Source organism: Cynara cardunculus (genome assembly GCF_001531365.2).
Source record: "Cynara cardunculus var. scolymus isolate 2C chromosome LG 4, CcrdV1, whole genome shotgun sequence".
In the NCBI taxonomy this organism is placed as follows: Eukaryota; Viridiplantae; Streptophyta; class Magnoliopsida; order Asterales; family Asteraceae; genus Cynara; species Cynara cardunculus.
This window is the reverse complement of record NC_037531.1, coordinates 9500578-9514870: the sequence shown is the minus strand read 5'-3', so window position 1 is coordinate 9514870 and position 14293 is coordinate 9500578. Positions and strand designations below refer to the sequence as shown.

At 33.8% G+C, this 14293-nt stretch overlaps 1 protein-coding gene across 1 annotated transcript; it reads left to right on the top strand.

Moving 5' to 3' along the window:
- The first annotated feature begins 584 nt into the window (after window positions 1-584).
- On the top strand, window positions 585-4871 carry LOC112511717 (tubby-like F-box protein 8). Its single transcript, XM_025117429.1, has 5 exons — window positions 585-736; window positions 1328-1670; window positions 1893-1980; window positions 2696-2828; window positions 4069-4871. Exons 2-5 carry the CDS (start codon window positions 1338-1340, stop codon window positions 4763-4765), a joined length of 1251 nt encoding a protein of 416 aa, XP_024973197.1. The 5' UTR covers window positions 585-736; window positions 1328-1337; the 3' UTR covers window positions 4766-4871.
- Window positions 4872-14293: the final 9422 nt, after the last annotated feature.

Below are 14293 nucleotides of genomic sequence, written 5' to 3'. Positions count from 1 at the left end.
TCTAAAATTCCATGTTTTTTTCTCGACAATGGCTATGGTTTGGAATCAGGTGTCGGTTAGCTCAAAGATTTGTTTATTTGGTACTCGCCAAAAGTTATTATAAGTTCATCGAATGTTGCGGAACACCAAGGATGAAAATTCAGATGCTAAAGTTGTCGACTTACCTGGTTTGTAAAGAAACACCTATTGACAATATGAATACATTTCAAACTCAAACTCAACTATCTCCAACTTGAAGCAGATTCGAAGCAAACCCAGAAGAAGGGGATTCACCGATGTGGTTACAGTGCAACAATGTTGAGGGTTTTATGGTTTACACAAAATAAAATACTCAAACCTCATATGTTAAAAGAAAGAGAGGGACTAAAATCGAAGGTGTAGAATAGTCCAAGGTTATTTATGTAAAAAAGAAGAAGAATATCCAAGAACCCCTTCAAGTGGGTTAACTTATTAGGGTCTGCCTTACGCGTGTCCGTGAGAGATGCACCACCAGACTATTTCAGACCCAGAAACCGCGTGATAAAGCCAAGGATCTTTATATATCTCTCTCTTCATCCTCACACTGAACAACTATCAAACAACAAATTTCAAGGTTTGCTTCTTAATTTCACTTCCATTCTTCATCAAAACCCTGTAATCTGATCATTTTTACATATGTGTTCAGGTTTAACTCCTGTTCACCCTAAATTCTTCTTCAAGATTTCTTGAAATTTCCCTAATTTGATCATCACAACAAGTGGGTATCTCTCTCTTTGTTGGGTTTATTGTGCTTCGATCCTTCAAGAATGGCACATTGTTTCTGATATCTCTAAAGAATGCACAATCTTGATTTCAAGAAACAGTTCATATCAGTGATTTTATGTCAAATGTCTTACAAAATAGCACTTATAAATTCATATAAAAGTGACATTTTTCAACTCCAAGGGTTTGTGCTCTATCTAATTTTGTGGGTCTGAGCTTATTTCAGAGTGATTTTGGCCCTAAGATTGAAATCAGGGCATAGAGATGCTTAGTGTTTTGTGTATCTTTCAGTAATCAGACTTAATTGTGGAGTCACTGCTGATTATGGTTTTTGCAATGGTGGGAAAGTTGTATATGATTAAAGTAAAGATTTTAGCAACTCATTTGAGGCTTTCTTTTTGTGAGAATCTTCTTTCTTTATATCTTTGCTCCCTTTTTATCTTTATATCACTTTAAATCTCTTTTTCTTGGTTATTAAGCTATCAAGATAAAGCTGTATGCTTTTATTGTTTCTTGCATCAAAATGATTGATGATTCTTAAACCCATTATGACATTGTGAAAGTGTGTATGATCTTTGCATTTCAGATAGAAGTAGATGTCATTTCGTAGCATAGTTCGTGATTTAAGAGATGGGATTGGGAGCTTATCTCGACGGGGGTTTGATGCGAGACTTAACCGTGATAAATCACAGAATGCGGTTAATGAATTGGATGATCACCCAATTCTTGTAAGCCATTGGGATGGTCTCCCTCCTGAGCTACTTCGGGATGTGATTAAGCGGTTAGAGTCAAGCGAGAGCTGTTGGCCTGCTCGTAAGCATGTTGTTGCGTGCGCGGCTGTTTGTAGGTCGTGGAGGGAAATGTGCAAGGAAATTGTTAGCGGCCCTGAATCCTCAGGGAAGCTTACGTTTCCGTTCTCTCTTAAGCAGGTAGTTGATCCTTTATTGGTGGTGTGTTTGTGTTTGAATTATTACCGTATCTATTTGTTCTGCAAGCCGGGGGTCTTTACAGAAACCGCCTCTCTACCCTTTGGGGTAGAGACAAGGTCTGCATACATCTTACCCTCCCCAGACAGACGTTACCCATGTGTGAGATTTATTTCATAACAAGGGTACACTAATGACTTTCCTTGATTGTAAAATGTTGAACAGCCGGGGCCTCGGGATACCTCCATTCAATGTTTCATCAAGAGAGATAATTCTAATTCGACATATTATCTTTATCTTTGCCTTAGTAGTGGTAAGTCTTATCATGATTAAGCATTTCTTGATATTTTTGTATTTAGTTACGTCGTTTCCAGTTTCGTTGTAGCTTGTTGACTTACGTTATGAGTTTGTAGCTATCTTGCATCTTATTAGTACTCCCCGACTCCGAAAAGAATTCCACTGCTTGAGTTGGTATGCGGTTTAATATAAGTGTTCTACTATGGTTAAATGTCAAAAATGTCCTTCAGTAACAACAAAATCGAGGTAAGCTTGCGCAACATAATGAATAAACCAAACCAAAACGAACCTAAGATATCCCACACAGAGGTAGGGTCTCGCCCCAAAGGATAGAGGGGTTGTTTCTATGAAGACCCCCGACTGCGAAACAAATATACGAGGAGATAAGTGAGAAAAGTAATGTAGGAGTGTGTATCATGTATCCATAGCTTGAAAGTTCGCCAAAACGGAAATGTTGTAACAAAAATTAGGGGAGGAGTGCAGCACGTCAACCGGCAAGAATTTTGAAATTGCGGACCAAAGGCTCATTGACCAAGTGGTATACAGGTTTATAGGTCCTCCCATGAGGTCAAGGATTCAAACGTCACCAAAGTTGAGGAGTGCGCGTGCATATAAATATTATATACTTCAAATTTTTGTTTTGACTTTACTGTCATTGCTTAATTTGAAAATCTGGATTTGTTTCCATCGTATGCTATTAAGGTTTATGAATGATTTTGTTGCATTTGCAGCGTTGGTGATAGAGAACGGGAAGTTTCTTCTTTCAGCCAAACGGAGTAGGAGAAGTACGTGTACAGAGTACGTGATTTCGATGGATGCAGATAACATATCTAGGTCAAATGGCGGTTACATCGGAAAAGTGAGGTAAATATTTTGATACCCCATGATTCTATCGGTGAGCTTAAGATTAAATCATAGTAAACAAAACACCTTGGACCCACGATGGCTGAATAAGTAACGCGACATAAGTGATTGTTTGGTCAACGAAAGTCAACCGTTATATTTACGGTGCTACCTAATGAGGAGAGTCCGGTTTTGATTTTGAAAACCCGAATCTTATCTTTTAGATATAAACCTTAGAGCATCCACAGTATGAGGTTAGCAAAAAAGTGGAGTTCGTACAAGTGTCCTCTTACTCCATAAGCGTGAATAGGGTAAGAGTCACCAGTGTCACTTACGGGGTAGGATTCTGGTTAGCAAAATGGCGTGGTAAAAGACCATCGGCTCTTACCCAGTAAGAGATGCCTCGTAGAATTTGATGAACTACTTTGTCCAAGACTTGATAAGGGCAAAATTGGGAATGTTACGAATTCAAGTCTTGGAGTTTAGAATTGAGAAAGATCGAGAGTTTTCGCCTTTTCTTGGATGGAAACGGTTATAAAACGCGCTATATTCTTATTGCATTTGTCCCAAACTTTCACCTCACTGTAGTTTCTAGAGTAAACTTCGATTTTCATCTCAATGGTTTGTTAAAAGTTTTGACTCTCGTCCCCGTGAAATTACGATTTCGTCCTTGAGGCTAACTCCATTGGTGGTTTACCATTAAGTATGAGGGATGAAAACGATGATGAATTGTAAGCCATAGGAACAAAAAAAACCCTTAATTTCAAAAGCACGAGACGAAAAATATAGTTTCATCTTTCAATTCATGAACTTTGGATTAATGTTTCTTGCTTTAGGACGATTACGTTAATGCTTATAACGAGAATATTACGGTTTTTCAATCATTCCAACATGTAGGTTGGTTGACGGGTTACAAGAAACCAATCAAATTTGTTGTAAACCGTAAACCGTAAACCGAACCGAACCGACCCTTTTACACACCCTACGTTTGGTGCTATTAGTTTTCTTCTTACATTTGTTATTGTTTAATGTCTACTGCCCTTATTTGTTGCCCTTTCGCATGCGCTCTTTTGCTTGTAATTTTTCGTCACAACTTTTATAAAGAAACAACTCTTCGACAAAAATTGTTTCTTAATTTTCTTTTCACAAGTCGGGGGTATTCTCGGAAACAACCGCTCTATCCAAGTATCCATTCGGGTAGAGAAAAGATCCTACTTCGAATGATATATATTTGAACTTATAAATTTCTCTTGATTTTCAGATCGAATTTTCTTGGTACGAAGTTCATAATTTACGACTCCCAACCACCATATAGCACTGCTGTCCCATCAGGTCGATTAGGCTCAAGTCGCCGCTTTTCTAGTCGGGTTTCTCCAAAGGTTCCATCGGGAAGCTTTAACGTAGCCCAAATCACATACGAGCTAAACGTATTGGGAACAAGGGGTCCTCGAAGGATGCACTGCGTGATGAATTCAATCCCCATCTCCGCCCTAGAGCCTGGCGGCACTGCCGTTGGCCACCCTGACCTCTTCCACCGCTCCTTTGAAGATTCATTCAGGAGCATCTCGTTCTCCAAATCAAGCCAGTTCGGCAGCGCTCGTTTTTCAGACCCGGGCATCGGCACGAACGACGTACAAAATCGGAAAAACATGCCGTTGGTTTTGAAGAACAAACAGCCAAGATGGCATGAACAGTTGCAATGTTGGTGCCTTAATTTCAAAGGAAGGGTAACAGTTGCCTCTGTCAAGAACTTCCAGCTGATGGCGGCTGCCGCTTCCCACGCGGTGGTGTTGCCGCCACAAACCACCTCCCAAGCCCAACCGCACGATAAGGTAATTTTGCAATTCGGTAAAGTTGGAAAAGACATATTTACTATGGATTATCGGTACCCGTTATCGGCGTTTCAAGCTTTCGCCATATGCTTGAGCAGCTTTGACACGAAATTGGCTTGTGAATAATCGAAAGGTTCGGCTTTTCTTTAAGTTTGTCGTAAATTCCTATTTAGTGTAACGACGAATTTCTTTTCCTCGATTATTGTAACAAACGTTCAATTCTTTCTTTTCATACACATTTTGGTCGATAACCCAGTAGACCATTAATGACGTGGATTAGGGCTACACACGGGTTGGGTTGGCCGGGTTGAAGACATTCGAATGACCCAACTCAATGTTTGTAGTTTGAAAAATATCAACCTAACCCAAACGAAAGTACAACATAACCCAACCCAAACTGTCCAAGTTTGGTGGGGTTGAAACTTTGATACATCATTTTACAATCTAGCTAAGCGATTGTGTTTAAATGAAGTAAAATTAAAATGAGAACATAAAGTAAGGCTAACAAACTCAAAAGAAAAAAGTTGGAAGATTCATGCAAATAAGAAAGTTAAATTAAGGTTGAAATTTGTGGTATGATTTTGAATAGAGCTAATTACGGGTTGGTCTAATTTTTCGATATAGATATATTAATTAATGACTTAACAATCATATTAAATCCATGATATAGAAAGATGCCGGGATAATTGGGATGGGTTGGTTTCATATCGTCGTAACCCAATCTCACTCATTACCTATGGTTTAAAGATTTTACAACTCGATTAAGTATCGAATCCTTTTGGATTGGATTGGTCGGGTTAGTCAGGTTTTTGTGGCTGAAAGCCCATTTATCTGTACGAATAAAAATGTTTGTATCAGTAGTTGAGACAAAAAATTTATCGTTACATTAAATAAGAACTAAAACAAACTTTGTTACATGTTGATCCATCAAGAGGATGTTTTTCATTCTTAATTTGTAACTAATTTGGTTTTGTTTTCTAGCCACAGGTATTTGTTGCTATAATGCTTTTTTTTAAGTGTATAATATTTATATTTAATAAATACGTATATATTTTTGTAAAACCGGATTCTATCTAGAACTCGTTATCGTTTGGTCAATGACTCTTTAATTTGTTACTATAACGATGTTGGCCAACTTTGTTGTGGATCGGAGAATTTAAGTTTCAATTTGTATTTTTATTGGAAAAGTCTAAAATATTCAATAAACTTTCGTATTTTGAATGGTTTAGTCGCTAAACTATTTTTTGGATGAAAAAATCTTTAAACTTAATCATTTTGAATGATTAAGTTTATAAACTATTTTTTTGAATGAAAAAATCATTAAATTTTCACATCTTGAATGATTAAGACCCTAAATTTTTATTAAATAAATAAATGATCTAACTTTTGTTAGTCGGTTAATATAACATTTTTTGGGTTAAAAGAATGTAGGTAACCAATTTTTAAAAATACGATGTTTTTTTAAATGTTCAGGGCCTTAATCAAGCAAAATAAGAAAGTTTAATGATTTTTTCATTCATAAAGAAGTAATTTAATAGTTTTTCATTCAAATAAATAGTTCAGATACTTAATTATTTAATATAAAAAAATTCAATGATTTTTTATTAAAAAAAATAATTCAGAGTCTTAATTATTGAAATTGATGATTGTGTTTTTTTGAACTTTTATCTATTTTTATATAATTTGCATTTTTTAAATTGTTAAATTAGATAAATTTAAAATGGATCGGGTTTAGAATTCCAATCGGGCAAATCCCGGAGGCAAAAATAGAGGTCAAAGTCAAAGGTATATATATATATATATATATATATATATATATATATACATACAGAGTTGGGATCATGTGAGACCAAGTCTTTTTGGTAAGACCCGTAGACTAATTATCAACTTTCGGATTTTTAGAAAAAAAAATCCATTAAACTCGGCTTTCCGCTATAGTAAAATCGGGTTCATAGAACGTTAAAAATGTCAAAAAAAATTAAAGTAAACTATACTTTTCGCTCATGTGAGAAAAAATGACATTTTATTTTAAAATAAATGTTTTGAAAAGCCTATTAAAAAGTCCAAAAACATCTTATAAATTAAACCATACTAGAAGGGTATTCGCACAATGCAGCGAGATATATCTCGATTTTAATGTTTCGTTTTATTTTTTTTGTCTCGGTCGATGTTATAAAAAATTGAAAAAAAAATTGATTTTAGTACCAAAATGACTTTAAAATTTCTCTTTTTTGTGTGTATTTCTTTAATTTATATTTTTGGTTTAATAATATAATTTTTATAAAGATAATAATTAAGTATTTTGTTAGAACTCAATGATTATCCTAATTATATTTTAAATTTTTATATTTAAAATAAGATGTTTATCTTCTATTTGATTATGTTTATCTATAGTTAGTTATACAAATTCAAACATGAAACTTTAATAAGTTGTACTTATGCAAAATTTACTTGTAATCTTGATTTTTAAGTAATATGCATTAATAAACAATACTTCATGCATAAAAAATGATTTTTAAGAGTTTTTGTCAAATGCTTTATAATATAGTATAGATAAAGCAATGTAATAAGACACTTGGACATTTTTTTGTTGAATAAACTTAATTTTGTTATATTGTTGTAGAACGTGGCCTTGTGCATATCCATGGACGGACCACCTATAGGACATACTGTGGCATGTGCAACCGTATTATTCTTCCGTCGAAGGGTAAAAAAAAATTAATTCGTGAAAAGTGCGACCGTATTAATTTGTTGTGTGTCACCGTATGTATTTTGAAACTACAATGAGAACAAGTCTTATTTTATAGAGTTGGTTTGCAAGACTTTTATTCACCGCAGACGCAAGTTCGAATCCTATCAGTGTCATTTTCTTAGTCAAATAGTGCCACCTTTGAAAAAAAATCCGTATATTTATTTCTTATAGTGAAATGGTGCCATCATTTGGAAAAAATTCTGAGTAGGCATATCTAATCCAAAAAAGCAAGCATGTATCTCTTCACATTATTTAATAATCAAATTATCAGTATTCTAAAATTAGAGGCAACAATTTATGATGACCAAAATGATCGATTCAACCATGATGATATATAGCAAAATTAGTGTGTTTGTACATATATATATACATATACATATATATATATATACATATATATATATATATATATGATAATATGATCAATCGTTTAGGTACATGATAAACTTATCTGTATCCATAAAAAATGGAGTATCTATGATGTGAAGAACCATGAATTCATCTGACTTACCCTTTGGGATGGTGATGATGGTGGTGGTGGTGATGATGATGATGGTGGTGGTGATGATGATGACAGAGTGAGAGAGGTGAGCACCTCGTATGAAAGCATCTTCAGTTGAAGTAGTGGTGCTGCATATGAACTGGTTTTTGCAGCTTCAGATCATCAACATCTCCAAGCTGCTGCATGTGTTTCATGGACGCTTCTGATGGATACATGAGTATATATGTTTGCTTTCCTCCCCACCTCAATCTCACCACATACATACATATACATATATATATATATATATACATATATATATATATATACATATACATATATATATATACATATACATATATATATATATATATAGAGAGAGAGAGAGAGATGGGGGTTGGGTTCCGATGAGTATGGAAGTTGTGGTGAGAAGGGATATTCACCTTTGAATCAATCTTAATTGAAGATCAACAGTAATGAGATGCAACGGATCAATTCCCGTAGAAGCACAGTTAATGGGTGGGCAAAGAATTAAAAGTAATCAAGGGTGGAAATCTCTTCTTATATTTTTCATCTTAACTCTTTTTCTCACAAAACAATAAAAACAAGGGCACTTTGGTACTTTACCACTACTTAACCGAAATAACAATTTTTTTGTAACTTTGTTAGCGAGTTGGTGGGAGGGACCTTAGTCATAAAAAATCGACAACCACCAAGACCAACTCCACAATTTTTCGAGTTTTGGGTGATAGTCATATTTTCTGTTAAATCACAGGGACCAAGTCCACATATCACTCCAAATATTTTCGAGTAAATTACATGTCCAGTCCCTGTGGTTTATTTGTTATAACATATCAAGTGAAATAATTATGGATTATAGCCCTATGGTTTACAAATTCTTAACATATTAGGCATTGGCTCTAACTCGGTCTTGAATATTCAGTTAAGTGAAAAATATAGAGGGGCATTTTGGTCATTTCAAATATTATCCTTATTTTATATTTTTAAAAAATAACATTTTCAGAAAAACAATAAAAAATCACGCCTCTAGACTGCAACCAGATCGTAGATTCATGTTCTTCCCTATGAACTTATTCTGGCGTACACCACTGTAATACCCAAGAACTTCTAATAGTAAGACACAAACCGACTGTCATACACACCGTGATACCCAAGATATCCAAGAACTTCTAAAACAGTAAGATAAAAATCTACTATGATATTGTTCTGAATATGGGTTGAGACCACATCTGATACAACTGTCCTTCAACGTCAAAACTTTCTCCATACTTGTGACACAAATCCACTGTGATACCGTTAGTAAGACGATGGGTTGATACCACTGTGAAACCCATTTTGATACAGACGTCCTTCAACGTCAAAACCTTATGGTCATCTCTAGTTAACGTCTCCTTCAAACTTTCTCCATACTTGTGCAGGAAAACATTGTCTACGATAAACAACACCAACATTCTTCACCTTATAAGGCTCCGTGTGGCGGGCAGTAACAAATCTAATTGCTGCCTTGGCTGTAAACAGCGGTTGGCCATTACCGTCATCTGCGTTAAGCATTGCAGCAAGGAGAACGCTAATGCCAGCACCGACAATAATGTCGAAAAAATCAACAATACGAGAATCATAATTACTGGTTTTCACTTGGATATGGTCTTTGTCGGGGTAGTTCCACCACCATCAATGCTAAGAATTCACATCTTCCTACGCCTTCACGTTGATTCAACCATTGTTGCTCAAGCTTCGAGAATATCTCCAAGGTAACTTTACTAATCTCCATTTCCTTACTTTGATCGATTTTTCTTTCAAACTTGAATAAGTTTGTCGAGAAAAATAAGGAAACATAATCTTTAATGGTAACTCTTAAAACAAAAATAATAATAACAGACTACTAAAATACCCTTACATATTAATTAATTAAATATAATAAATTGATTGGCACATTGGATCTCACGTTTATCACAAACTATCAAGTTCTCATTTGATTAGATCCCTATATATGTATATATATATATATATATATATATGTGTGTGTGTGTGTGTGTATATGTTAAAATATATAAACCATAAGGATGAAACATGTAATTTAATCAATAATTGAACTTTCTTATTTTACATGATTAAGTCTTTAAATATTTATTTTTTGAATAAATAGACTAATTTTTCGAAATTCATTACCTACATTTTTTTAATCCAAAAACTACTTAACCGGGTGGAATGTTATTAAAGTAAAAACAAAAATGCTAAGTCATTTTACCATGCCCAAATCCCACGGCATTCAACAACCCCCCCCCCCCCCCTCCAACATCATGGCTCCCACTTGTCACCCCATCATCGTCCATGCTCTATCACCACCATGTTCTATCACCACCCTTGGCCACTGTCATAAATCACCCCTCTTTTTTCCCATTTCTCTTTTTATTTTTATATATATATTCCATTAAATTATCGTAAAAGAAGGAGAACCGAAAACCAAAAGACAGTTAACAATATGAAGAATGGACGACGATGGGGCAACAAGGTGTTTGAATGGCGTAGCGCTTGAGAACAGTAAACTGATCTGGAATCTTTTCCATGTAAGTTGGTTGTACAAAGCTTGTTTGACCGTAGATATAGACTCAAACTTGTGCGGGGGTAGGGGGCTAACTCAGCCGCTTACTTCTAGTAGGGCTAAGGGGTCAACTGAGCTCAAAAGGGGTAGTAGAGTTACGGGGATTTCGGATCTTTTTAATAAAAAAAACATTCCTAACCTATTACAAATAGTTTTTTTTTTTTGTTAAAATGAAGTATGTAACAAATTTTTCAAAAAATATATGGTTTATTTATTCAAAAAAGATGCTTAAAGACTTAAATCATTAAAAACGAAAATTTTCAATAGTTTATTTATTTTAAAAAAATAAAATATTTAACAATTCAAAATAAGAAATTTCCCTTTAATCATTCAATATATTTACTAACACAATACAAATACAATATTATGTCAAGTTGAATATGTTCATCAATAAATATGATATACATATAATCATTAATAAATACATGTTTTTTTTTAATCATAAAACTTTTATTGTTTATTAACACACATGGAATATTATAGAGTAATTTATGAATTTGGTCCTTATAGTTTATACTTTTTATCCGTAATGGTCATACAATTAAAATAAATACAAATTTGGTATCCCTGATATGTATTTCGCACCTATTAAGTCCCTTCTTTTAACATAATCAAAAATATTTCCTTAGCCCTGTTAAGTCCAAGGATATTTTAGTCTTTCAATCTTTTTTTTGGTCTTTTTCCTATTAAACAACTTAATATAATTATTAATTGATATTATATAATATATTAAACAAATAAAAGTTGTTTTATATCTACATTCATAAATTTTATTACATATATATATATATAGAGAGAGAGAGAGACGTGTATATATATATATATATATACATATATATATACCACAACCTCCGGCCACCACACCGCCACCACCCTCTCTCCTCATTTTCGGCATCTTTTACCTCCCATATTTTCCGGTGACCCCTCCCTCCCTTTCTCCATTCATCTCTTCTCACATTCTCCGTCGATGCCCCCTGGTTTTTAATATAATTTGCAACCCCCTCTCATCAATGTACCTTTCCAATAAAAAAACAAACTCAATCTTAATAAAAAAACACCAACATGGACCAAATCTGTATCCGAACGGGAGATTGACGAGGCCCTTCTGGTGTGTCAGTGGTTTGTGAAAAAAGAAACAGCGAGATGGGCGATTTCGATGGGTATGAAAGGAGATGGAGGTTGAAGATCAAGATGGAGCTGGTGGAGATGAGTCCTTGACGTGTTTATCAAGTGTGTGTATATATATATATATATATATATATATATATTAAAAAAAGACAAAATTTAAGGTAAAAAGATTAAAATACCCTTGGACTTAACTGAGATAACATAATCTTTTTGATTTTTTAGAGAAAGGGACTCAATAAGTGCAAAAATACATACTAGAGGTACCAAATTTGTATATATTTTAATTTTAAGACCACTATGGATAAAAAGTATAAACCACATGGACCAAATCCATAATTTAGTCTAATATTATATGTATGGGGGTTGGGTTGGGTTTCACTTTGTTTTGAAGTAGTTATCTTGTGTGACTGGATTGCCACACTACCAGACATTTTGCCCTTTTCATGGCCGGCAAAACACCTTTCTCTCTTTATAATATGGATGTAAAGTTAGATGATATAATTTCAAGTCTTCTTTTTCTTACAGGATAAAAGATTTGTTTCAAAAACTTTTGATATTATAATTTTTTTATCAGTTATGTTATAAAAGATAGTTTTATCTGATTCAAATGTATATGACGGTAAATTATTTATCTGATTCAAAATTATAATACTTTCTTTCTTCTTGTTAGAAAATAAATACAATATTTCTTTTTGTACATTTGTCTACAAACTGTATTTACTCTTTTCTTATTAGAGAGTAGTATAGTCATTTGATATATGATAAAATATTTTTTTTATTAACCTAGATATCGAACCCGCTATGCGAGCCGACTAATCTCAAGGCGACCACCTGCTTTGCAGATAGTCCGGAGTCACCACATTTGAACCTCTGTGGTCACTAGGGGATTTTTGTTCCTCCTTGGATTTGAATCTGGGACCTCCTGGTACTTTTGATCTTTGGAGTCAAACTCAAACCAATTAGGCACTACCCTTGTGGTTGATAAAATATATTTTCGTTAAGTCAAACGGTATATCAGAACATGTGGGCAAAGAATCGTTTTTTGGGTACTCCGACAAACATCTACGGTAAATATGGAGCGAGGTATGTAGCTCAGAGGATTATATAACGTGCCTACAAAACAATGATGTCAAGGGTTCAAATCCGTCCTCTCACACAACCGGTAAAAATATAATCTCCTAAATTCTCACATTCCATTAATGTCCACCAATCACATGAACATATATCATGAAAGAAAGAATATGAACTTGAATTAAATAAATTTAAAATGTATACAAAATCAGATGCGTTATAATTTCATTGGTGGGTCAGGGATGAGACGTGGTTTTGGGACAATAAACTTTTATCCCAACAGACTCAAAAAGGAAAAAAAAAAAGGAAGCACAACTGCTCATATCTTTTACTGGCTCAAGCTTCCTAAGGGCCAACAAAAGATTTTTCAGCCGTTAACTTCAATATACGACCCTATACGATTACTAAAGGTATGTTGCCGCAAAGTATAAAAAGAATCAGTCAAATCTGATAGTTTACATCAATTCATTCGACGCTTTCTCTTTTCAAATACCAACTTTTCCCATTTAAATTATGTATCAATATACAAATACCTTAAATAATCACATTTTGGAATCTTGGCTCAACCTATTTGTCATTAGTTTTTTCATTTTATTTTATTAAAAAAAGATTGAATTAGACAAAACAATACCTTAAATTTTAGTATAAAATAAAACAAATATACATAAAATAATATAAATGATTCTCATTTAATTATGTTCATACAAATACATAAATATTATATGCATGGTGTGTTTCATGCCCACATAATATATTAATGGTTGGTCATGTCAATCAAAACTAAGCACTATCAAACACATTTTAAATCATAAATGTAAGCATCATGGCTTTGGCTATGTCCACATTATACATGTAGTTAGTGAGTCAATTAGGTCTATGGAGTTTGTGACCTTACAAGTCTTTATCTATGATTAGGCCAAATACCAAATAAGTCAAAAAAAAAAATAATAAATAAAAAATTACTAGATTAACTAAATAATTGAAAAAAGAAAGTGGGTATTTGTATATAGAGAATCAAACGAGAACGGGTTCAGAATAAGTGAACAAGAAAGCACTCGAATCATATGTGATTTTACATACGATTACGAAAGAAGGTAAGAGGATGAGCGGAGACCTGGCGTGTGATCTCAGGTCGTGGGGAAAGTTGTGTGAATTGCATGTGGTTTTACACGTGATGTTAATGTAAAATCACATGTTATTCGGCCTTTTTCATGTTTTTTTTATTTAGTTATTGTTGTCTTATGAATGCAACTCTCTCTCTCTCTTTCTCTCTCTCTCTCTCTCTCTCTATATATATATATATACATGTGTGTGTATGTGCGTGCGCGCGTGTAGATAAACAATCATCGTATTTAAAAGGGAAAATTACATGCAAAATGTACATAATTTTATTTAACTTTTATTTAAACTAATGCATTTTATGATATAGTACCTTAAGTTATTGAGTCGTGAAAGGAGCCAACGATGACCATAAGTAGTTGTGGAGCGAGGGTGGAGAACATATTCAAGATCAGTTAAAAGCTGAAGTACTTATTAATAAAATTCAGTATAGGGATATCCTCTTGTACGCAAAACAAACTGTGAATTGCTTAGCGTTTT